At 51.7% G+C, this 25,193-nt stretch overlaps 1 protein-coding gene across 10 annotated transcripts in view; it reads left to right on the top strand.

Moving 5' to 3' along the window:
• Positions 1–25,193, top strand: part of LOC102064389 (dystrobrevin beta) — a 164,548-nt gene that overhangs the window by 9,516 nt on the left and 129,839 nt on the right. For 9 of the 10 annotated variants that reach the window (XM_074536322.1, XM_074536320.1, XM_074536318.1 and 6 more), the window contains exons 3-10: positions 2,598–2,665; positions 5,135–5,215; positions 9,497–9,710; positions 11,814–11,899; positions 17,143–17,297; positions 20,370–20,475; positions 22,160–22,326; positions 24,447–24,571. In XM_074536322.1, the coding sequence (XP_074392423.1) occupies positions 2,599–2,665; positions 5,135–5,215; positions 9,497–9,710; positions 11,814–11,899; positions 17,143–17,297; positions 20,370–20,475; positions 22,160–22,326; positions 24,447–24,571 (1,001 nt within the window). In that variant the 5' untranslated portion in view covers position 2,598. Of the gene's footprint in view, positions 1–2,597; positions 2,666–5,134; positions 5,216–9,496; positions 9,711–11,813; positions 11,900–17,142; positions 17,298–20,369; positions 20,476–22,159; positions 22,327–24,446; positions 24,572–25,193 lie in introns of those variants that run through there. The other variant, XM_074536321.1, reaches the window with a different exon arrangement.

Below are 25,193 nucleotides of genomic sequence, written 5' to 3'. Positions count from 1 at the left end.
TCTCCTTTTGAGGCAGGCAGGGGCCTGGAGGAGGAGCTGGGAAGGGAATGGAGCCCCAGGAGAGGCTGAGGGAGCTGGGAAGGGAATGGAGCCCCAGGAGGGGCTGAGGGAGCTGGGAAGGGAATGGAGCCCCAGGAGGGGCTGAGGGAGCTGGGAAGGGAATGGAGCCCCAGGAGAGGCTGAGGGAGCTGGGAAGGGAATGGAGCCCCAGGAGAGGCTGAGGGAGCTGGGAAGGGAATGGAGCCCCAGGAGGGGCTGAGGGAGCTGGGAAGGGAATGGAGCCCCAGGAGGGGCTGAGGGAGCTGGGAAGGGAATGGAGCCCCAGGAGAGGCTGAGGGAGCTGGGAAGGGGCTCAGCCTGGAGAAAAGGAGGCTCAGGGGGGACCTTGTGGCTCTGCACAAGTCCCTGACAGGAGGGGACAGCCAGGGGACAGGGACAGGACAAGGGGAAATGGCCTCAGGCTGGGCCAGGGCAGGCTCAGGGTGGGCACCAGGAGGAATTTCTGCATGGAAAGGGTGCTCAGGCCTTGGCAGGGGCTGCCCAGGGAGGTTGGCAGTGCTCATCCCTGCAGGTGGCACCTGGATGTGGCACTCAGGGGACAAGGTGGGCATTGGACACGGATTGGACTGGGTGGTCTGGGAAGGATTTTCCTGCTGAAAGGATTTTCTGGGATCATGGGGAGAGCAGATCCCTCATTCAGGTCCATTTCAGGGCTCTCAGTCCCCTTCTCCTTGCAAAGGGCACAGAGGGCACACAGTTCCTGCAATGGAACTGTCACTGTCACTGTCACTCTGTGCCCTTCGTGCAGGCATTGTGTGTGGCACTGTTGGGTGCTGTGTCCTGGCACTGGCAGTGCCCAAGGCCAGGCTGGACAGGGCCAGGATCACCCTGGGACAGTGCCAGGTGTCCCTGCCATGGCAGGGGTGACCCTGGATGGGCTCTGAGCTCCCTTCCCACCCAACCCATCCCAGGGTTCCCTGAATGAGGAATCCCTGAATGAGGAATCCCTGAATGAGGAATCCCTGGGGAAGACGTGGCAGTCGTGGCACTGGCAGGGGCTTGGTGGGGAACGAGATGGGCTTGGAAACACGTGTGCCCAAACCCCCCAACTCCTACAAGTCATAAAAATGCCACTGAGGCTTTTTCCTGATAAATCCAGTAAAGGCACAGCAGCACATTGGTTCTGTCTGTGGTTTCTGAACCATGGAAATACAGTGATTTTTCAGCTCATGTGTTTGTTTTCCTTCCTGGGAAGGAAAAAGGCTGAGGAGGGTTCTGAGCTGTGGGGTTCCAGCAGCACCTTGGGAAGTGCCAGGCTGTGCCCAGGGAGCTGTGCCAGTGCCAAGGCAGGACTTTGTGCTGCCCCTGGTGCCACCTGAGGCTGCTGCAGCCTGGGCTGAGCCAGCTGTAGTCTGCATGGAGCTGTAGGAGACTTGTTTGGGATTTTTGTCTTTTTAGGGTTAGACACATAAACCCCATATTTAATGGTTTTTAAGTTGGTGAATTTGGTAACCAAGGAAAAATGTAATAATTAGTTGAGTTATGAATTAAATTTTACACTGATGCAGAATTAACGTTCCTTTTTTTGGCTGCAGTGGGCTGAAATTTGGCATCTTTTAGGACTGTGGAGTGAAATAAGCCCTGAGAGCTGCTGAATTGTCCCTGTGCCCCCTTATTGGGGTACAAGCTGCTCCTTGCTCCTGTCACTCTTTTCATCTGTTTTCCAGGAAAGGGACCCTCTGTCACCAAACTGGTTTAATTCGCAACTTAATTTGAAGTTCTCTACTTCAATTAAGTTGTTCTGCTTCAATTAAGTTAGTTCTCTACTGATTTGAAGTTCTCCCTGGAAAATCCTAGGTGACCTCAGGGGCTCAAAGTTGAAAGAATTTTAACAATTTTTGTTTAAAGCCAACATTCTCCCAAACCCAACATCCCCACAAATCCTTTTTCCAGGCTGAAGGATTCTGTGATCCTGCAGGGAAGAGGGATCAGTAACCTCTGATCCAGTACAAGCTGCTCCCTGCTCCTGTCACTCTTTTCATCTGTTTTCCAGGAAAGGGAGCCCTCTGTCAGACTGTTTTTATTTGCAACTTAATTCATTTGAAGTTTTCTACTTCCCTGGAAAATCCCAGGTGACCTCAGGGGCTCAAAGTTAAATGAATTTTAACAAGTTTTGTTTAAAGCCAAACCCAACATCCCCACAAATCCTTTTCCAGGCTGAAGGATTCTGAAGAGGGGTCACTCACCTCTGTCAGCCAGGGAAGGGAATGGGCTGAGCTTGTTCCTGCTGACCCCCAAAATCTCCAACTGCAGCATTTCCCCTTTTTTGGCTCAGAACAGAGGAATTTTTATGGGATATTTCGGCTTGTATCAATGCAGCTCTGAGCTTTTCAAACTAGAGCAACTGAAATGTTGAATTAATGTTTCCTGTGCCTTGGAAGGTGTTAACAAGCCTGGGTGTGTGTGTGTGTGGAATGGGGTGAGGATGAGAGGTGTCTGTCTGTCCTGGAATCCCCAGAATCAGAGTGAGGGACAGAATGCTGCTGCTCTTGTCACAGAATTCACACACAAACAGTGTTTGCCATTTCTGTCTCCAGAATGATTGAGGAGAGCGGCAAGAGGAGGAGGACCATGGCAGAGAAGAGGCAGCTGTTCATGGAAATGAGTAAGTAGGAAATGGGAAGACATCATGTCCTTGATGCTTCACTGAGAGCTCCCCTGGGCCAGCTGCAGCAGATTGTCCCCATCCTGTCCCCAAGTCCGTGCAGGGACAGCCATCCAGGTGCTGCTCAGGAGGAGAATGCCCAGAGGGAGTCAGGGATGCCTGGGGAGCTCATTTATCCCCAGTTCTGGGGAGCTCCTTCCTTAGGGAATCCCCACATCTCTCATCCCTGCCAGTGCCTGAGGGTTGTGGAGAATTATTTCAGTGAGTAGTGACAGCAGGCAGAGCAGCTTTGGCCTTAAAAAGAGATTAAAAAATGGCCCTGCAATGCTGGTGGGAGTCAAGAAGTGGTTTGGGGGCTGATTTGTGCAGGATTCTCCTCTGGAAAAGAAGAGTTAATAATTGGTGTTTGCATGGCATCCCATTATCCTGCTGCCCTGCAGGTGTCAGGGCTGAAGGGAATCCCTGGATTGGGCCAGCATGTCCTTAATTCCAGTTACACCCTGGGGGAGCTCTGATTTCAAACTTCATATTTATACTGGTTTGTTTCCAGAGTGGAATTGTTGGGGAATCAGGGAGTGTCTGGGTGGGAAAGGGCCTTAAATCCCACCCAGTGCCACCCCTGCCATGGCAGGGACACCTGGGACTGTGCCAGGGTGTGCCAGTGTCCAGCCTGGCCCTGGGCACTGCCAGGGATCCAGGGTGGGCACCCTGTGCCAGGGCACAACAATTCCTCATTCCCAGTATCCCATCCATCCCTGCCCTCTGCCATTCCCTGGGTCTGTCCCTCCATCCCTGTCCCCAGTCCCTCTGCAGCTCTCCTGGAGCCCCTTCAGGCCCTGGCAGTGGCTCCAGGATGTCCCCACAGCTCAGTTTGTCCCTTGAACCCCCCAGATTTGCCCCCCACAGGATTTGTGTGCTGAGGATCAGGAGCCCAACCCGGAGCCATGGCAGGCAGCAGCACCTTGGGATGACAGGATGCCAACTGGGTTGGGTGGGAAGGGAGCTCAGAGCCCCCCCAGTGCCACCCCTGCCATGGCAGGGACACGTGGGACTGTGCCAGGGTGTGCCAGTGTCCAGCCTGGCCTTGGGCATTGCCAGGGATGCAGGGTGGGCACCCTGTGCCAGGGCCTGCCCACCCTGCAGGGAACAATTCCTCATTCCCAGTATCCCCTCCAGCCCTGCCCTCTGGCACTGGGATCATTCCCTGTGTCTGTCCCTCCTGTCCCCATCTCCATCCCTCCTGCCAGCCCCTCCAGGTGCTGCAGTGGGGTCACCCCAGAGCTTTCCCTTCTCCAGGCTGAACAATCCCAATTCTCGCAGCCTTTCCTACAGCAGAGCTGCTCCATCCCTCTGATCACCTTGGAGTCTCCTCTGGGCTCTCTGCAGCAGCTCCAGGTGCTTGTGCTGCTGCCCAGGGCTGGGGCAGCTCTGCAGGTGGGCTCTCACCTGGGCACAGGGGCAGAACCCCCCTGTGTGCCATGGCTGGGGTGGGTGGAGGAGACTCTGGAGCCTTTTGGCAGGGGCAGAGGGAAGCACCAGGAGGTGCAGAGGGTGTGCAGAGGGAAGCACAGCCCCACAGCAGCACAGGGTGAGCAGAGGGAAGCACAGCCCCACAGCAGCACAGGGTGAGCAGAGGGAAGCACAGCCCCACAGCAGAGGGTTCAGAGGGAGCTGCAGAAGGGAGCACAGCCCCACAGCAGGTACAGGGTACTCAGAGGGAAGCCCAGCCCCACAGCACAGGTTCAGAGGATGGTCAGAATCAAGCCCAGCCCCACAGCAGAGGGTTCAGAGGGTGTTCAGAATCAAGCCCAGCCCCACAACAGCAGGTTCAGAGGGTGCTCAGAATCAAGGCCAGCCCCACAGCACAGGTTCAGAGGGAAGCACAACCCCACAGCAGCACAGGGTGCTCAGAATCAAGGCCAGCCCCACAGCACAGGTTCAGAGGGAGCTCAGAATCAAGGCCAGCCCCACAGCACAGGTTCAGAGGGTGCTCAGAACCAAGGCCAGCCCCACAGCACAGGTTCAGAGGGAAGCACAACCCCACAGTAGCACAGGGTGCTCAGAATCAAGGCCAGCCCCACAGCAGCAGGTTCAGAGGGAGCTCAGAATCAAGGCCAGCCCCACAGCAGCAGGTTCAGAGGGAGCTCAGAATCAAGGCCAGCCCCACAGCACAGATTCAGAGGGTGCTCAGAATCAAGGCCAGCCCCACAGCAAAGGTTCAGAGGGAGCTGCAGAAGGGAGCACAGCCCCACAGCAGGTACAGGGTACCCCAGCCCCACAGCACAGGTTCAGAGGGTGCTCAGAATCAAGCCCAGCCCCACAGCAGAGGGTTCAGAGGATGCTCAGAATCAAGCACAGCCCCACAGCACAGGTTCAGAGGGTGCTCAGAATCAAGCTCAGCCCCACAGCACAGTTTCAGAGGGTGCTCAGAAGGAAGCCCAGCCCCACAGCAGCTCTGCTTTGTTGCAGGAGCCCAGAACTTCGACGTGATCCGGCTCTCCACGTACAGAACCGCCTGCAAGCTGCGCTTCGTGCAGAAGAGGTGCAACCGTGAGTGCTGCCTGCCTCTCCTCCCCCTGCTGCATGGCTGCTGCATGGCTGCTGCATTGCTGCACCCCTGGAGGGCAGGGGAGCCCTGAGCTGCTGTGTTTAACAGAGAGCTGATGCAGAATTGATTATGGAATTAAACAGGCAGTGAGCCTTGCCCGATGCTCTGTGATATCTTCATGTTTATTCTTTAATGTTCAGAAAATGGGGAGTCCAAGGGAGCTGTGGTGTTGATTGCCCTCAGAGCTGGGTGTAGGTGGTGTCAAGCTCTGTGAGGGGCTCTTTGCTCACAGGGAACCCCAGGGAGCACAGGGCCAGTCCCTGCCTGTGGGGACACGGGTGACAGCAGTGACCATGGAGAGCTCTGGGCAGGGCAGGCTCTCCCCTTCCCTGCTGAGAGCTCTGGCCTTGGACAGCTCCCAGTGAATCCCAGTGGATCCCAGTGGATCCCAGGTGAGCAGGATGCACTTTGTGCCCTGCCCCTGCTGAGCTGGACACAGCAAAGAGCAGAGCAGGATAACGTGTGCGAGGAGATCCCTAATCCCAGGGCACAGGAACTGACTGCTGGGGGCTGAGGAGGAGGAGGCCAAAAGGAGGGCTGAGGAAGGGGAGGCCAGCAGGAGTCTCAGGTTCTCTGGCTGCTCACTGTGACCAGAGATGTGTCAGAAAGTCTCTTTTCCCACCCCAGTGGTTGAAGAAGGAGTCAGAGCTCTCATTTTCTCAGTCTCAATGGTGTTTATTGTTCCTTATCTATAAAATTCTTTCTCCTATCCAGCCAAGCAAGACAGTCAGAGGCACTCTGCCTGCCCCAGGGCTGTGTTATGTCTTTATCCTAAAAACTACATGTACAATATTTACAATTACTTTCCAATGCCTATCACCTATGTTAGACAGTGAGCTTCTACTCTAAACCAATCCAAAAGTGCCCCCATCACAGCAGAAGATGGAGGCCAAGAAGAAGAAGGAGAAAGGCTGGACACGCCCAGATTCCTCCATCTTGCCCCCTGCACCTCCATTCTAAAAACCCCCAAAATCTATTTTTCACTCTGTGATATAAATTCACTATCATTCTACTTAAACTTTCATGGCTTGTAATTCTTCATATAAAGGGTTCTGGCTGTAGTTAGAGTTTTAGGGTTCAAACTCTGTTTACCAGCACAGGGCACAAAGGAATGGCAGCTGCAGAGCTCTGCATAGGGCACTGGTGCCCACAGGAGCCCCTTGGCACCCCTGGGCTGGGCATGGGGCACTGGTGCCCACAGGAGCCCCTTGGCACCCCTGGGCTGGGCATGGGGCACTGGTGCCCCACAGGAGCCCTTTGGCACCCCTGGGCTGGGCATGGGGCCAGAGCTCTGCACAGGGCACTGGTGCCCACAGGAGCCCCTTGGCACCCCTGGGCTGGGCATGGGGCACTGGTGCCCACAGGAGCCCTTTGGCACCCCTGGGCTGGGCATGGGGCACTGGTGCCCACAGGAGCCCCTTGGCACCCCTGGGCTGGGCATGGGGCCCTGCAGCTCTCTCTGGCCACAGGGGGATGGCACAGCCTGGTCCTTGGGGGTGTTTTGTGGGAGAAACACAAAGTTAGGTCAGTGTGAGGAGGGCATGAGCTCGCACTGATCACACAGATCATTCTGAAATGTCACCGTGTCCCTGCTCTGGGTGGCTGCTGATCCTTGGCTGTCCCCTCCACCCTCCTGCAAACCTTAAAAGCTTGGGAACGTCTCAGAATGTTGCTTCATGTGGTTCTGCAGATCTCTCACTGTGCTTTGGGAAAGGTTTCTGCACGTTGTTAACACTGCTTGGGTACAGAAGGGGAATTTGGGGGAGTGCTTGGGAGCCCCAGACCTGTGTTTATAAAACATTATTATGCTCTGGGTTTGGGAACTGGATCAACTGGAAACTGCCAGAGTTTAACTGGAACAACAAGTTCCTCCTACCAGTGAGCATGAGGGTGTTCAAAATCGCTGTGAACACTTTGTGGTGAATTTAGAGCTTCATCAGATCCCAGCGTGGTTTGGGTGTGGGGAGGGCCCTTAAATCCCACCCAGTGCCACCCCTGCCATGGCAGGGGCACCTCCCACTGTGCCAGGGTGTGCCAGTGTCCAGCCTGGCCTTGGGCACTGCCAGGGATCCGGGGGCAGCCCCAGCTGTGCCAGGGCCTGCCCACCCTGCCAGGGAGGAATTGGGGCTGGAGCACTGCAGGCTCAGGGGAGGGCTCTGCTCCTCCCAGGTGTCACCAAGATATTTTCTGAAAACTCCCTTTGTCAGGATTTTTCTCCTGAGAAGCCTCAGAAAAGAAATGCAAACAATAATTATCTGACTGCTTCCAGTGTGGGCTGGAGGTTGCTCACGAGCAGGTGCATCTTTGATTGGTTCCATGGGAATTGTTTTTAATTAATGACCAATCACAGCCAGCTGTGTCAGGCCTCTGGTCAGTCACAGGTTCTTATTATTCATTCCTTTCTGGCTTTTTGATGTAGCCTTTCTCTTTTTTTAATATAATTTTAGTATATCATTTTATGATATGACATGACATTATATGATATAATGTAATATTACGTAATAGATATAATATAATATAATATAATATAATATAATATAATATAATATAATATAATATAATATAATATAATGTATAATATAATATAATAAAATAAAATACAATATATAATATATATAATGTAATATATAACATAACACCACACAACACAACACATATTATATCATATATAATATAATATATAATGCATACTAGATATAATATTATATATTATGCTTTATAATATATAACATATAATAGATTATATAATATATACTATTATATAATAGAAATTATATAACATATATAATATGGGGCTGTTTAGCCTGGAGAAGAGGAGACTCAGAGGTGACCTCATTGCTCTCTGCACCTTCCTGAAGGGAGCTTGGAGACAGGTAGGGGTTGGTCTCTGACAGAACCAGAGGACACAGTCTGCAGCTATCTCAGTGTTGGGGAGGATGAAAGTTTGACAAGAAAGTCTCACAGGTATGTGTGCTTAGCAGAAAGATTTTTAAACATAGAGTCTGATGAAGGAATAGAGATGGAAGCAAGTTTTGATATGGAAGAAAAGAATTGCTGAGCCAGTCTTACTGGATAACCAAGGAGGCAAAGGGTGTGTGAGTTAGAAGGGGTTTGTATGGCTTAGAGCAAAGGATAAACCCACCCCAAACAAGAAGATGTTTGTACCAAGCAGAAAAATAACACAGGCAAACAAGACTGCCAATGTTGCAAGTAGAAAAAATGTCTCAGAACTTTCCACTGCAAGAAAACTGAAAAACAACTTCTAGCTTAAACTGTAATGTACTGACTATTAGTGATTGGAGAACAGTGACATGAATATGGTAATTACAGTAGTTATGATAGGCTATAGGTAAAAATTAAGGTATAGATTGGTTCTGCTGTATGAAGATGCTCAGCAAAGAAAAGTATAGAATGCATTGTGACCAAAACCAAAGTACATAATGCATTTGTAGCCAGAATTAAAGAGTCTTCAGGCTTGTCTGGAGCTGACAGCTGTAGGCACAGCTCCATCACCCACAACCCTGGACTGCTGTAACAACTTGGATACAATAAACTGCATTTTGTGTACAATAAACTGCATTTTGAAGAGCTGCCTGGAGTCCCACATCCCTCATTTCAGCTTTTTCAGTGGCGCCCGACGTGGGGCACCATCAGTAAGAGCCTGAATGAGGGATGTGGGTGTCCAGCCCTGCCTGCAGCTGCAGGCCAGCTCTGTCACCCACGACTCTGAACTGCTGTGACATCTTGGATACAATAAACTGCATTTTGTGTACAATAAACTGCACTTTGAAGAGCTGCCTGGAGTCCCACATCTCTCATTCTGGCTCTTACAGTGGCGCCCAACGTGGGGCACCATCAGTAAGAGCCTGAATGAGGGATGCAGGACTCCAGCTGTAGGCACAGCTCTGTCACCCACAACCCTGGACTGCTGTAACACCTTGGAAACAATAAACTGCATTTTGGAGAGCCCCTGGAGTCCCACACCTCTCATTTAGGCTCTTACAGTATAGGTTTTATATTAGGAAGAAATTTTTCTCCAGAAGGATAATAAAGCGCTGGAATGCTCTTCCCAGGGAGGGGGTGGAATCACCATCTCTGGATGTGTTTATAAAACACTGGACATGGCACTGGGTGCTGTAGTTGAGGTGTTAGGGCATAGGATGATCTTAGAGGTCTCTTCCAACCTCATGATCCTGTGATTCTGTTTTTCCTCTGTTTCCCAGTTCACCTCGTTGATATCTGGAACATGATTGAAGCCTTCAGAGATAACGGCCTTAACACCCTGGAGCACAGCACGGAGCTCAACGTGTCCCGCCTGGAAACCATCATCTCCTCCATCTACTACCAGCTGAACAAGCGGCTGCCCTCCAGCCACCAGATCAGCGTGGAGCAGAGCATCAGCCTGCTGCTCAACTTCATCCTGGCAGCCTACGACAGGTCAGTGTGCCCCCTGGGTGCCAGCCCTGCCTGCCAGAGCAGTGCCAGGGCATCAGCCTGCTGCTCAACTTCATCCTGGCCGCCTATGACAGGTCAGTGTGCCCCCTCAGTGCCAGCCCTGCCTGCCTGAGCAGTGCCAGTGTGCCCCTTGTGTGCCAGCCCTGCCTGCCTGAGCAGTGCCAGTGTGCCCCCTGGGTGCCAGCCCTGCCTGCCTGAGCAGTGCCAGGGCATCAGCCTGCTGCTCAACTTCATCCTGGCAGCCTACGACAGGTCAGTGTGCCCCCTGGGTGCCAGCCCTGCCTGCCTGGGTAGTGCCAGGGCTGCCAGAGCAGTGCCAGGGCTGCCAGAGCAGTGCCAGGGCATCAGCCTGCTGCTCAACTTTGTCCTGGCAGCCTATGACAGGTCTGTGTGCCCCCTGCCAGGCAGGGTGCCAGCCCTGCCTGTCTGAGCAGCAGGAGTGTGCCCACGAATGTGCCAGGGCTGCCCTCTGAGGGGAGCTGGGCCCTGCTGGGAACTCTGTGCTGAGCTGGGCTGGGCTCAGAGCAGAGCAGGGCAGGGATGGGGCAGGGCAGGGCAGGGATGGGGCAGGGCAGGGCAGGGATGGGGCAGAGCAGAGCAGGGATGGGGCAGAGCAGGGCAGGGATGGGGCAGAGCAGGGCAGGGATGGGGCAGAGCAGGGCTCAGGCAGAGCAGAGCAGGGATGAAGCAGAGCAGGGATGGAGCAGGGCAGGGCTCAGAGCAGAGCAGGACAGGGATGAAGCAGAGCAGGGCTCAGAGCAGGGCAGGGCTCAGAGCAGAGCAGGACAGGGATGAAGCAGAGCAGGGCTCGGGCAGAGCAGAGCAGGGCTCAGAGCAGGGCTCGGGCAGAGCAGAGCAGGGCTCAGAGCAGGGCTCAGGCAGAGCAGGGCTCAGAGCAGAGCAGGGCTCAGGCTCCCTCTCCAGGAGCTCAGCAGCACGGCAGGCTGTGCTTTTATAGAAACGCCCATCCCTGTTGGAATGCTGAGAGTGCTCACAGAGTGCTCACAGAAAGTGCTGCTGGCACCATCAGAACCTTTAACATTCCCCCTGGCAGGTGCCATCCCAGAAACCTGGAGCGATTTGGGTGGGAAGGGACTGTACCAGCTATCCAGTGCCACCCCTGGCAGGGCCAGGTGCCTTCCCACCCAAACCATTCTGGGTCCTGCTCCTCCAGGCCCTTGCCCAAAGCCCCTCTCAGCTCTCTCAGGGTCTCCCTTCAGGGATTTTTGCTTTCCCAGCTCTCCCCACACTCACCCTGTGCTTTCCCCATCTCTGCATTTTCCATGCCAGTCCAAATTCCCTGGCCAGCAAGTTTAGTTACTGTTATTTGAAATGCTGGGAGTTGCTGGAGGTGGTGGCTGTTGTTGTTCCCATGATTTCTGGTGCTCTGGGGTGGCTGTTGTTGTTATTCCCATGATTTCTGGGCTGGTTATTTTTGTTCCCATTATTTCTGTGATTCTGGGGTGGTTGTTGTTTTTGTTCCCATGATTTCTGGGGTGGTTTTTGTTGTTATTCCCATGATTTCTGGGGTGGCTGTTGTTTTTGTTCCCATTATTTCTGAGGTGGCTGTTGTTTTTGTTCCCATTATTTCTGCGATTCTGAGGTGGTTGTTATTGTTGTTCCCATGATTTCTGGGGTGGCTGTTGTTTTTGTTCCCATTATTTCTGTGATTCTGGGGCTCTGGTTATTGTTGTTCCCATGGTTTCTGGGGTGGCTGTTGTTGTTATTCCCATTATTTCTGTGATTCTGGGGTGGTTATTGTTGTTCCCATGATTTCTGAGGTGGCTGTTGTTTTTGTTCCCATTATTTCTGTGATTCTGGGGTGGTTATTGTTGTTCCCATGATTTCTGTGATTCTGGCGTGGCTGTTGTCATTCCCATGGTTTCTGGGGTGGCTGTTGTTGTTATTCCCATTATTTCTGTGATTCTGGGGTGGTTGTTATTGTTGTTCCCATGGTTTCTGGGGTGGCTCTTGTTGTTATTCCCATGGTTTCCGGGACTCTGGGGTGGCTGCTGCCATTCCCACGATTTCTGGGCGGTTTTGTCTCCATCCCTGTGCAGTTCTCACAGGTGCCTTTCCCTGCAGTGAGGGCCATGGGAAGCTGACAGTGTTCTCAGTGAAAGCCATGCTGGCCACCATGTGTGGGGGGAAGATCCTGGACAAGCTCAGATGTGAGTACCCCTGAGGAATCCCACCCTTTATGGACCCTTCCCTTCCCTCTGTTTGCTCTGTTCAGTTCTGGAGGGTTTTGTGGCGCTGATTTTGTGATCTTTACACTGAGCTGGGGCTGTGCAGAGTTCCAGAGCCATTAGGGTGGGACAATCCCTTCCAGCCCACGGAGTCCAAGCTGTGCCCATTGTCCCCAGAGCACTGGGTGCCACATCCAGGCCTCCTGGGACACCTCCAGGGATGGTTGTTCCATATTCCAATTCCTGGTTATCCCAAGCCCAGCACTGAGGAGCCTTCCCAAGCCCATTCCTTCAATTTAGCACTTCTTTAAATGGAGAGCTTGAGGGCTGATTTCCAATAGGAATGTCCCAGGTGTCTCCATTTCCCTGTTTTGGGATGTTGGAGGCTCCTGTGAATCTCCTGAAGCTCTCTGCACCTTCTCACTGCAATTCCAGCTGCTGAGGTGGAATCCCAGCATGGTTTGGGTTGGAAGGGACCTGGGGACACCTCCCAGTGTCCCAGGCTGCTCCCAGCCCTGTCCTGAGCCCTGCTGACCCCTGGGCTCAGCTCCTTTCCCTTCTGAGCAAACCCCAAATCCTGCTGGATGAGCACAGAGAGCAGGTATTCCTTCAGCTGGAGAGAAAAGTGGTGGTGGAAGAGTTCTAGAAAATCAGTTCTGGAAATTCCTGAGCAGGATGGGGAACAGCAAAGAGCTGCTCCTTCCCCATTCCAGCTGCTCCTTTCCCATTCCAGCTGCTCCTTCCCCTTTTCCAGCTGCTCCTTCCCCATTTCCAGCTGCTCCTTCCCCTTTTCCAGCTGCTCCTTCCCCATTTCCAGCTGCTCCTTCCCCATTTCCAGCTGCTCCTTCCCCATTTCCAGCTGCTCCTTCCCCTTTTCCAGCTGCTCCTTCCCCATTCCAGCTGCTCCTTCCCCTTTTCCAGCTGCTCCTTCCCCATTTCCAGCTGCTCCTTCCCCATTTCCAGCTGCTCCTTCCCCATTCCAGCTGCTCCTTCCCTTTCCAGCTGCTCCTTCCCCTTTCCAGCTTCTCCCTGTTCTGGATTTCTTCTCAGCATTATGATTGTGCTGCTTGGCTTTCCCCCTCTCTTTCCTGTTGGTTTTCTCAGTTTTTACAGAGGCACCTGAGAGCTGTTTTAAAAGATTTTATTCTATTATCAGAGATTTTATTCTACTAAGAATAATCTTATTCTATTAAGAAAAAATCTTAAAAAGATTTTATTTTTTTATTTTATGAAAAGATTTTTTTATTCTATTAAGAATAAAATCTTAAAAAGATTTTATTCTGTTATCAGTATTATCAGTGAGACACCAGAGATGTAAAACCCAATGCCATTCCATCAGAAGCCAATTCATTTATTGGTTACAACAGCGTTGAGAGGATATCCTACTTTTTATTTCTTTATTTTTATTTATTACATCCTGCTTTTTAGCATTTCCAATTTCCCTGCCAATTCCCCACGTGGAAATTTCCCACTTTGACCACAAAGCCACATTTTTCACTGCAAGACAAACATTGGTGGGGTTTTTAATTTTCCCTTAGCACAACCTGGGCTGTTGTGTCTCATTTTCATATTTCCATACCTCGAATTTCTCTCCCTTTAGGATCACTTCTCTGCCTGCTCAATGTGAGCACACCCAGGAGGTTTCAGCCCATTTTAAATACAATTGTGTCCTGTCCCTGCTGTGTCCCACCCTGCCAGGTTCATTGCAGACCTTCAGCTCCTGTGCAGGAGGATTCTGCTCCAGAATTGAATTAGGATTCTGGAATTTTGGCTCTCTAATTTTAGTTGTTCCCATTGGTTTCATTTTGTGTGCATTTTCATCCTGACCTTTTTTTCCACATTCAGTTTCTAGGTTAAGTCTAATTTTTCTGGCCGGCTTGTTTTTCTAAAATACACAAATCCACCATTTTAAATTTTTTTTTCTTTTTTCCCCCCATTTCTCCTAATATATTTTCTTTATAAAAGATGTTATAAATAATAATGTTATAAAAATAATGTTATAAACATTATTCAAGGGACCTTCAGTTGAGGCTGCTCTGTTCAGTCAGTGATACAAATTCCAGGTGTCTTTATCCCTCTCAGCTAAGGCATTGCAGGCTTCTTCCTGAGCTCATTCTTTCAGAAAACTGGGATAATTCCTCCAGTTTACTGGAAATGTGCCTTTCTGAAAGCGTCTTGTTTTCTGAAGCTGGTTTTGATCACTGAACTGAAGGTTATTTTTGATGTTTAATTACTGATGGTGCCTGAAATAACAGCAGAGAGGGCTCAGTGCCACGGAGGAGATGGGGGATCTGTCCCATCCTGGGCAGTTCTAGGTCGTGTTTGCATTGGTGAATGCTCCCTTTGGAGCATCCCAGGCTCTGGGGGTGCCTCAGGGCCCGGCTGGCTCTGTGTGAGAGAGATCTCTGCAAGGAGGTTCTGGGTCCCAGGACAGTTCTGGTTTCTGTCTGGCACCGTTGAGATCTGTTTGACATCATTGTTCTGTTGTGCTTTCTGCATCCTGCCCTGGACTGGCTTTTGCTGGGGTGTGGGGAGGGGATCAGGGACCCCCAGGGCTCAGGAGGAGCAGGGACAGGGAATGGGGCACCTGCAGCACCTCCCTCTTCTCCTTCCATCCTTGCAAACATCAGGGAACATCTGCTCAGCACCTTTCGGTCTCCCCACAGAGCTGCTTAGAGTGTGAACTCCTCTGATCACAAATGTTCTCAGAATGCCAGAATGGTTTGGGCTGGAAGGGACCTTAAATCCTACCCCAATTAAATTCCACCCCATTAAATCCCACCCCAATTAAATCCCACCCCAATTAAATCTCACCTCATTACATCCCTACCCATTAAATCCCACCCCATTCCACCCCCATTCCATGGCAGAGACACCTCCCAATGTTCCACCCCAATGTCCAGCCTGCCCTTGGGCACTGCCAGGGATCCAGGGGCAGTGCCAGCCGTGCCAGGGCCTGCCCACCCTGCCAGGGAACAATTCCTCATTGCCAAAACCTCAGATCCAAAATGGGATCTGATTCCCGTTCCCAGGTGTGCATCTGGGGATGAGCTTGGTGCCCTTGGCTTCCAACAGCTCCTGGTGAGGCTGGGAAGGGAATGGAGCCCCAGGAGTGGCTGAGGGAGCTGGGAAGGGAATGGAGCCCCAGGAGGGGCTGAGGGAGCTGGGAAGGGAATGGAGCCCCAGGAGAGGCTGAGGGAGCTGGGAAGGGAATGGAGCCCCAGGAGAGGCTGAGGGAGCTGGGAAGGGAATGGAGCCCCAGGAGAGGCTGAGGGAGCTGGGAAGGGAATGGAGCCCCAGGAGTGGCTGAGGGAGCTGGGAAGGGAATGGAGCCCCAGGAGGGGCTGAGGGAGCTGGGAAGGGAATGGAGCCCCAGGAGGGGCTGAGGGAGCTGGGAAGGGAATGGAGCCCCAGGAGAGGCTGAGGGAGCTGGGAAGGGAATGGAGCCCCAGGAGAGGCTGAGGGAGCTGGGAAGGGAATGGAGCCCCAGGAGGGGCTGAGGGAGCTGGGAAGGGAATGGAGCCCCAGGAGAGGCTGAGGGAGCTGGGAAGGGAATGGAGCCCCAGGAGAGGCTGAGGGAGCTGGGAAGGGAATGGAGCCCCAGGAGGGGCTGAGGGAGCTGGGAAGGGAATGGAGCCCCAGGAGGGGCTGAGGGAGCTGGGAAGGGAATGGAGCCCCAGGAGGGGCTGAGGGAGCTGGGAAGGGAATGGAGCCCCAGGAGGGGCTGAGGGAGCTGGGAAGGGGCTCAGCCTGGAGAAAAGGAGGCTCAGGGGGGACCTTGTGGCTCTGCACAAGTCCCTGCCAGGAGGGGACAGCCAGGGAACAGGGACAGGACAAGGGGAAATGGCCTCAGGCTGGGCCAGGGCAGGCTCAGGGTGGGCACCAGGAGGAATTTCTGCATGGAAAGGGTGCTCAGGCCTTGGCAGGAGCTGCCCAGGGAGGTTGGCAGTGCCCATCCCTGCAGGTGGCGCCTGGATGTGGCACTGGGTGCTCTGGGCTGGGCACAAGGTGGGCATTGGGCACAGGTTGGGATTTTCCAGCCTCAGGGATTCTGGGCTGCGGTGCCCCTGCCATTCCCTGTGCCCTCAGTGGGCATTTCCCTGGAACTCTGCCCACTGTGGCACTGGCACAGCCGAGTTCCACTCTGGAGCCTCCTCTGGGGGTTCTGTAGGTTCAGGTTCCAGCTGAGTTCCCCTGGAGTTCTCCTGCTCTGCTCCCTCTCTGTGCCAGCTGTGCATGGGATCCATGGGATGGGATCCATGGGATAATGGGATGCGATAATGGGTTGAGATAATGGGATGGGATGGGATAATGGGATGGGGTGGGATGATGGGATCCATGGGATGGGATTCATGGAATGGTATGAGATAATGGAATGAGATAATGGGATGATGGGATGGCATGGGATAATGGGATGGCACAGCATGGGATGAAATAATGGGATGGGTTAATGGGATCCATAGGTTAATGAGATGGAATGGCATGGAATGGCATGGTATGGCATGGCATGGCATGGCATGGGAAAATGGGATGGGAAAATGGGATGGGAAAATGGGATGGGATAATGGGATGGAATAATGGGATGGGATAATGGCATGGCATGGGATCCATGGAATGGGATGGGATCCATGGGATTCATGGAATGGAATAATGGGATGGCACGGGATGGGATGGGATCCATGGAATGGGATTGGATCCATGGAATGGGATGGGACGGGATGGGATGGGATGGGATGGGATGGGATGGGATGGGATCCATGGGATGGGATGGGATGGGATCCATGGGATGGGATGGGATGGGATGGGATGGGATCCTTGGGATGGGACGGGATGGGATCCATGGGATGGGATGGGATCCATGGGATGGGATGGGATCCATGGTATGGGATGGGATGGGATCCATGGTATGGGATGGGATGGGATCCATGGGATGGGATGGGATGGGATGGGATGGGATGGGATGGGATGGGATGGGATGGGATGGGATGGGATGGGATGGGATGGGATGGGATGGGATGGGATGGGATCCATGGAATGGGACGGGATGGGATGGGATCCATGGCATGGCGTGGCCTGGAGGAAGCAGGGCCTGGGAGCCCTGGCCTGGCTGAGTCCTGCCCGGCCATCACCCTGCTCAGAGCCCAGCCCAGGGAACCCTCGGGGTGCACGGGAGCCGTTCCCGCAGTGCCCCCACATTGATGGGGGTTTATTGTATTTCCTTACAGATATTTTCTCTCAGATCTCAGATTCCAACGGGCTGCTGGTGTTCCCCAAGTTCGAGCAGTTCCTGCGGGAGGTGCTGAAGCTGCCCACGGCCGTGTTCGAGGGACCCTCCTTCGGCTACACCGAGCACTCGCTGCGCACCTGCTTCCCGCAGCAGGTCAGGATGGCACTGGGGATTTGGGGTTGGGAATTGGGGTCGGGGATTGGGGGTTTGGGGTCTGGGATTGGGGATTTGGGATTGGGGATTTGGGGGCGGGGATTGGGGATTTGGGGTCAGGGATTGGGGATCAGAGATTTGGGGTCTGGGATTGGGGATTTGGGGTCTGGGATTGGGGATTTGGGGGCGGGGATTGGGGATTTGGGGTCTGGGATTGGGAATCAGAGATTTGGGGTCTGGGATTGGGGATTTGGGGGCGGGGATTGGGGATTTGGGGTCTGGGATTGGGAATTTGGGGTCTGGGATTGGGGATTTGGGGGCGGGGATTGGGGATTTGGGGTCTGGGATTGGGAATCAGAGATTTGGGGTCTGGGATTGGGGATTTGGGGGCGGGGATTGGGGATTTGGGGTCTGGGATTGGGAATTTGGGGTCTGGGATTGGGGATTTGGGATTGGGGATTTGGGGGCGGGGATTGGGGTTTGGGGTCTGGGATTGGGAATCAGAGATTTGGGGTCTGGGATTGGGGATTTGAGGGTCTGGGATTGGGGATTTGGGATTGAGGGTCTGGGATTTGGGGTGTGGGGTTTGGGGTCTGGAATTGGGGATTGGGGGTCTGGGATTTGGGGTGTGGCATTTGGGTGTTTGGGGTCTGGGATTGAGTGTTTGGGGATTGGAGATTCAGAGTCTGGGATTGGGGTCTGGGGTTGGGGATTTGGGGTCTGGAGTTGGGGATTTGGGGATTGGGGATCTGGGATTGAGGATTCAGGATTGGGGATGTGAGATTTGGAATTGGGGATTGGGGATTTGGGGATCTGGGATTGAGGGTCTGTCTGGGATTGTGAGTCAGGGATTGAGGATCTGGGATTTGGTATCAGGGATTCAGAATTTGAGATCAGGGATTTGGGGCTCTGGGATTGAGGATTCAGGACTGGAGATCTGAGATTTGGGATCAGGGATTCAGGATTTGGGGTCGGGGATTGGGGATCTGGGATTTTGGGTCTGGGATTTGGGATCAGGGATTGAGGGTCTGGGATTGGGGATTGGGGGTCTGGGATTTGGAATGGGGGTTTGAGATCTGGGATTTGGGGTCTCAGATTGGGGATCAAGGATTTGGGGTCAGGGATTCAGGATTGGGGGTCTGGGATTTGGGATCTGGGGTCTGGGATCAGGGATTGGGGATCTGGGATTCTGTATTTGTATATAATAGGATTTGGGATTTTCAATAAGGGATCAGGAGTCTGGGACCAGCCAGGATCAGGGATTGGGATTGGGGATTGGGGACTGGGGATCAGGGATTTGGGATTCAGGATTTTTAATCAGGGATTTGGGATGTGGGGTCTGGGATTCATGATCTGGGATGTGGGATTCAGGATTTGGGATGTGGGATTCAGGATTTGGGATGTGGGATTCAGGATTTGGGATGTGGAATTCCCAGGGCATCGGGGCTGGGGGTCACTGGGGTCCCCAGTACAACCCAAGCACTTTGAAACAGTCCACAATAAGCAACTGAAGGATTTTCTGCATTTCAGTGGGTTCCCCTCCTTGGAGGCCCCCCCGTTCCCCATCAGAACATCAGCAATGACTCATTCCTTTCCCAAAACACAAACCATGCCATTTGCACTGTTTTCCCTTCATCTTTCAAAGCTTTTTCTCTGTGTTAAGACAATTAGTTTAACAAGTCACTTCCAGGATCTGTTCGAAATAAACACCTTCTGTGCTCCAGTTTATTTTTAAATCCATTGCAATTGTATTTTAATTGTTCCAATGATTTGTTTCTCCTTTGAGGTAATGTAAATAATATAACTAATCCCAAAATCAACTGTAAACATGAACTTGATTGATCTAGGCCTAAAATTAAATGTTTAGGCTCTGGGCATGATGATGCTCCAGCAGAAACATTTCTGCAGCATTTGATGCAAAATTTATAGTGACTAAATATAAGTTAATTAGCAATTAGCATGTTTGGGATATGGCACAGTAGGAAGCAGCCTTTGATTTCAGAATCAGGCTCCAGATTTACATCTGATATTGGGAATGAGGAATTGTGCCCTGGCAGGGTGGGCAGGCCCTGGCACAGGGTGCCCACTTGGCATCCCTGGCAGTGCCCAAGGCCAGGCTGGACTTTGGGGCTTAAAAAGTGTAAATTGCTTTAATTTAAAATATTCTCAGAATCCCAATATAATATAATATAATATAATATAATATAATATAATATAATATAATATAATATAATATAATATAATATATTTCACTAATTATAAAAGTAATTCAATTAATAAATTATTACTTTATTAAATTATTAAAATACTTAAAATATTAAAACATAAAATACTAAATTAAATATTAAATCATAAATAAATATTAAATAAAATATTAAAATATAAGCATATAAAATATTAAAAATTATACTTTTTATGAAAATAGTTCTATTTCATTACATGGTATCTTATTAATTATAAAAATATTAAATGAAAATATCAAAATATTGAAATATTAAATATTGAATAATTATTAAAATAGGAAATTAACTATTAAATAAATAACTATTAAATAAACAAATAAATAATAAATAGAAATATTAGATTGTTAAGATATTAAATATTAAAAATTATAAGATTGTTTATTAACATTAATATAATATAATATAATATAATATAATATAATATAATATAATATAATATAATATAATATAATATAATATAATATACTATAATATAATATAATATAATATATTATATACTAAAATCATACTAAAGAAAGAGAAAGGATTCATCAGAAGGCTAGACAAGAATGACAATAAAAACCCAGACTCCCAGAGTCTGACACAGCTGGCTGCGATTGGCCATTCATTAAAAACAATTCACATCTTTGGATAAACAATCTCCAGGCCACATTCCAGCAAAACGAACCATGGAGAAGCTGAGGCTTCATCTTCTCAGGAGAAAAACCCCGCTGAAGGGATTTTTCAGCAAACCTCACAGGGACAGAGAGGCTGTCAGTGTGGAGGAGCCTGGCATGGGAATCTCCATGCGCTCCATGTGCCCCCATTGCTCCCTGTGCTCTCCCTGCAGAAGAAGGTGATGCTCAACATGTTCCTGGACACGCTGATGGCCGACCCTCCTCCCCAGTGCCTTGTGTGGCTGCCCCTCATGCACAGACTGGCCCACGTTGAAAATGGTAAATGCAGCATTGCCCTGCTGGGGCCTGGGATGCTCTGTGCTTGTGCAAATTCCCTGCTGGCAGCCTGGGATGCTCTGTGCTTGTGCAAATTCCCTGCTGGCAGCCTGGGATGCTCTGTGCTTGTGCATCCCAGAGCATCCCAGAGCTGGTGGGGTCACATTCCTGGGGATGTGTGGTGGGGACTGGCTGGGTGTGAGAGCAGTAGCAGGGCAAACCCTGTGGATTTCAGTTAAAATGACATTTTCTGAATATTCCTGAGGCTGAGGGAGCTGGGAATGGAATGGATCCCCAGGGGAGGCTGAGGGAGCTGGGAAGGGAATGGAGCCCCAGGAGGGGCTGAGGGAGCTGGGAAGGGGCTCAGCCTGGAGAAAAGGAGGCTCAGGGGGGACCTTGTGGCTCTGCACAAGTCCCTGACAGGAGGGGACAGCCAGGGAACAGGGACAGGACAAGGGGAAATGGCCTCAGGCTGGGCCAGGGCAGGCTCAGGGTGGGCACCAGGAGGAATTTCTGCATGGAAAGGGTGCTCAGGCCTTGGCAGGAGCTGCCCAGGGAGGTTGGCAGTGCCCATCCCTGCAGGTGGCACCTGGATGTGGCACTGAGTGCTCTGGGCTGGGCACAAGGTGGGCACTGGGCACAGCTGGGACTGGGTGGGCTGGGAGAGCTTTTCCAGCCTCAGGGATCCTGGGATTTTTAAATTAATTTTGATGGTGGCAATTTAAATTTGCTGGGGTCAAGTCCTCACCAGGAGGAGAGGAGGTGGATGTGGTTAAAATGCTGGGTGAACTCCAGGGAAAAAGGGATCCTGGTTTGATCCTGGCATTCCCTGGCAGCAGGCAGGAGCAGGAGGGCACCAAGCTGGGCTGCTCCCCTTCACTGGGGTCTTCCCCATCCAAATCCCAGTTTTGGCCCTTGCAGAAAAATGAAAACAAACAGAAATAATGCCGCAAGAAAAAACCCGCAAACAAAATCCTAAACAAAGAAACCGCACAAAAATCTAAACAAACAAAGCCCAAGAAAACAATGACAGAAAATAAAAACCACAAGCAAAAACCAGCAAAACAACCAAAATATCCAAAGCAAGAAAACACAAAAAAAACCCTGGGTTATTGTTACTCCTTCCCCTCATCAGGAAATCAGGGTTTGGGTTATTGGTGTTGCTTCCCCTCATCAGGAAATCAGGATTTGGGTTATTATTGCTTCCCCTCATCAGGAAATCAGGGTTTTGTATTTTGGGTTATTGTTATTTTTCTCCTCATCAGGAAATCAGGGTTTGGGTTATTATTCCTTCCCCCATCAGGATATCATGGTTTGGGTTATTATTCCTTCTCTTCATCAGGAAATCAAGGTTTGGGTTATTGGTGTTTCTTCCCTTCATCAGGAGATCAGGGTTTGGGTTATTGTAATTCCTTCCTCTCATCAGGATATCAGAGTTTGGGTTATTATTTTTTCCCCTCATCAGGAAATCAGGGTTTGGGTTATTTTTATTCTTCTCATCAGGAAATCAGGGTTTGGGTTTTTGGTGTTGCTTCCCCTCATCAGGAAATCAAGGTTTGGGTTATTTGTGTTGCTTCCCCTCATCAGGAAATCAGGGTTTGGGTTATTTGTATTCCTTCCTCTCATCAGGAGATCAGGGTTCACCAAAAATCCCCTGAAAGTTTTGTTTTCTTTGTTTTTCCCCCAGTCTTCCACCCCGTGGAGTGCTCGTACTGCCACTGTGAGAGCATGATGGGCTTCAGGTACCGCTGCCAGCAGTGCCACAACTACCAGCTGTGCCAGAACTGCTTCTGGAGGGGCCATGCCAGTGGCCCCCACAGCAACCAGCACCAGATGAAGGAGCACTCCTCGTGGGTAAGGCCTTCCTCATGGCAGGGAACATCCTCTTGGTCAGAGCACTCTGTGGGTAAGGCTTTCCTCATGGCAGGGAACCTCCTCTTGGTGAGAGCACTCTTTGTGGGTAAGGCCTTCCTCATGGCAGGGAGCATCCTCTTGGTCAGAGCACTCTTTGTGGGTAAGGCTTTCCTCATGGCAGGGAACATTCTCCATGGTCAGAGCACTCCTGTGGGTAAGGCCTTCCTCATGGCAGGGAACGTCGTCCTTGGTCAGAGCACTCCTGTGGGTAAGGCCTTCCTCATGGCAGGGACATCCTCTTGGTCAGAGCACTCCTCGTGGGTAAGGCCTTCCTCATGGCAGGGAACATTCTCCATGGTCAGAGCACTCCTCGTGGGTAAGGCCTTCCTCATGGCAGGGAACATTCTCCATGGTCAGAGCACTCTTTGTGGGTAAGGCTTTCCTCATGGCAGGAAACATTCTCCATGGTCAGAGCACTCCTCGTGGGTAAGGCCTTCCTCATGGCAGGGAACATCCTCTTGGTCAGAGCACTCTTTGTGGGTAAGGCCTTCCTCATGGCAGGGAACATTCTCCATGGTCAGAGCACTCTTTGTGGGTAAGGCCTTCCTCATGGCAGGGAACATTCTCCATGGTCAGAGCACTCCTCGTGGGTAAGGCCTTCCTCATGGCAGGGAACATTCTCCATGGTCAGAGCACTCCTTGTGGGTAAGGCCTTCCTCATGGCAGGGAACATTCTCCATGGTCAGAGCACTCCTCGTGGGTAAGGCCTTCCTCATGGCAGGGAACATCCTCTTGGTCAGAGCACTCTTTGTGGGTAAGGCCTTCCTCATGGCAGGGAACCTCCTCTTGGTCACAGCACCCCTCATGGGTAAGGCCTTCCTCAGGCAGGGAACATTCTCCATGGTCAGAGCACTCTTTGTGGGTAAGGCCTTCCTCATGGGCACCATGGCAGGGACACTCCCACTGTCCCAGCCCCAGTGTCCAGCCTGGCCCTGGGCACTGCCAGGGATCCAGGGTGGGCACCCTGTGCCAGGGCCTGCCCACCCTGCCAGGGAACAATTCCTCATTCCCAAGATCCCATCCAGCCCTGCCCTCTGGCACTGGGAGCCATTCCCTGGCTCCTGTCCCTCCACACCTCAAATGAACAAATTCAGACAGAAATAAATGTGGAGATTTTCAGCAGGTGAAGAATTAATTTAGGAAAACGAGGGGATTAAGTTTGGAGTGATCACATCTTGTGTGCATAATTTGAATTCTCTGTAGGGTCAGTGAGTGATATAAAATCAAATTGTGATTTTCATAGGATTTCAAAGGAATTAAAGCAGAGGGGCAGGAATGATTTGAGCTTTAAGGTCCCTTCCAACACAAACCCTTTCAGGATTTGATGATTTGGGATGACCAAGTGCCCGTTCCCTGGGATCCAGAGCGTCTCCAGGGCCTTCCCACCATTCTGCTGCTCCCCAGGATGGAGCTGGGGGCTGAGAAATAAAATCTCCAGGACCTGGAAGGAATGAGGCTGCACCTCCAGGGCAGGCTGGACACCAGCAGGAATTGACTCCATGGTAGTCACTGGTGTTAATTATCAATTATCAGTAATTGCCAGGCACTGATGGTGTTTATGTAACTCCTATTTGAACCACTATTAATCTGAATTTTCACTTGACTGTCCCTTGGGAGCTGGTCCCACTCTGGAGTGTTGTACAGCAGCAGTAATTAATAATTGAAATTAATTAATTATTACCATTAATAATTAATAATTGTAATTAATTCCAGAGCTGTAATTAGCCAGGGCTTGCCCTTTCCTGGGGTGCCAGTGAGGGAGAGCAGCAGGAGGAGCTGCCAGCTGATGTCTGAGCTCCCATATGGAATTATGGAGTTATTAGGGTTGGAAAAGACCTATTGTAATAGTGTTGTAAAAAAAAATCCCCAATACAACACTATTGCCCTGTTTTTCCCCTGTACAATCCCATTTCCCTTGTACAACCCCATTTCCCCCGTACAACCCCATCTTCCCTGTTTTTCCCCAGCAATCCAATTTTCCCTGTTGTCCCCAGCAACTCCATTTCCCCTGTGCAATCCCCTGTCTCCCGTCCGACCCCATTTTGCCCGTTTTTCCCCAGAAATCCCCGGCCAAGAAGCTGACCCACGCCATCAGCCGCTCCCTGGGCTGCGTGCCCAGCCGGGACCCGCCCCGCCCGCTGTTCCCCGAGCAGCCCGAGCGGCCGCTGGACCTGGCGCACATCGTGTGAGTAACCCCGAACCTCCTGAGACCCCCTGAGACCCCCTGAACCTCCCCCTGAGCTCCTGGACCTGGCACACATCGTGTGAGTAACCCCGAACCCCCTGAGACCCCCTGAGACCCCCTGAACCTCCCCTGAGCCCCCCAGACCTGGCACACATCGTGTGAGTACCTGAGAGCCCTGAGACCCCCTGAGACCCCCTGAACCCCCCATGAAACCCCCTGGACCTGGCCCACATCGTGTGAGTACTCCTGAACCCCCCTCCCCAGACCTGCCCCACATTGTGGGAGTACCTGAGACCCCCCCTGAGCCCCCTCTGAGCCCCTGAATTCCCCCCGAGCCCCTCCTGACCTGGCCCATATCGTGTGAGTATCCCTGAACCCCCTCCCCATCCCTGAGCTTCTCCAAACCCCTCAGACCTGGCCCACATCAGGTGAGCCCCCCTGAGCCCCCTCCCCATCCCTGAACCCCCCTGAGCCCCCTCCTGAGCCCCCAGACCTGCCCCCATTTTGTGAGCCCCCCTGAGCCCCCTCCCCAGCCCTGGGCTCAGGGCAGGGAGCAGCCCTGGGCCTGCAGTGGTTTCAGGTTTTTCTCTGCTGTGTTGGTGTCAATGTTTCAAATTTTTCT

The sequence above is a fragment of the Zonotrichia albicollis genome, chromosome 3, assembly GCF_047830755.1.
Source record: "Zonotrichia albicollis isolate bZonAlb1 chromosome 3, bZonAlb1.hap1, whole genome shotgun sequence".
Lineage (NCBI taxonomy): Eukaryota > Metazoa > Chordata > Aves > Passeriformes > Passerellidae > Zonotrichia > Zonotrichia albicollis.
Note: the sequence above shows the minus strand (reverse complement) of the source record. Positions and strands in the feature narration are given on the sequence as shown.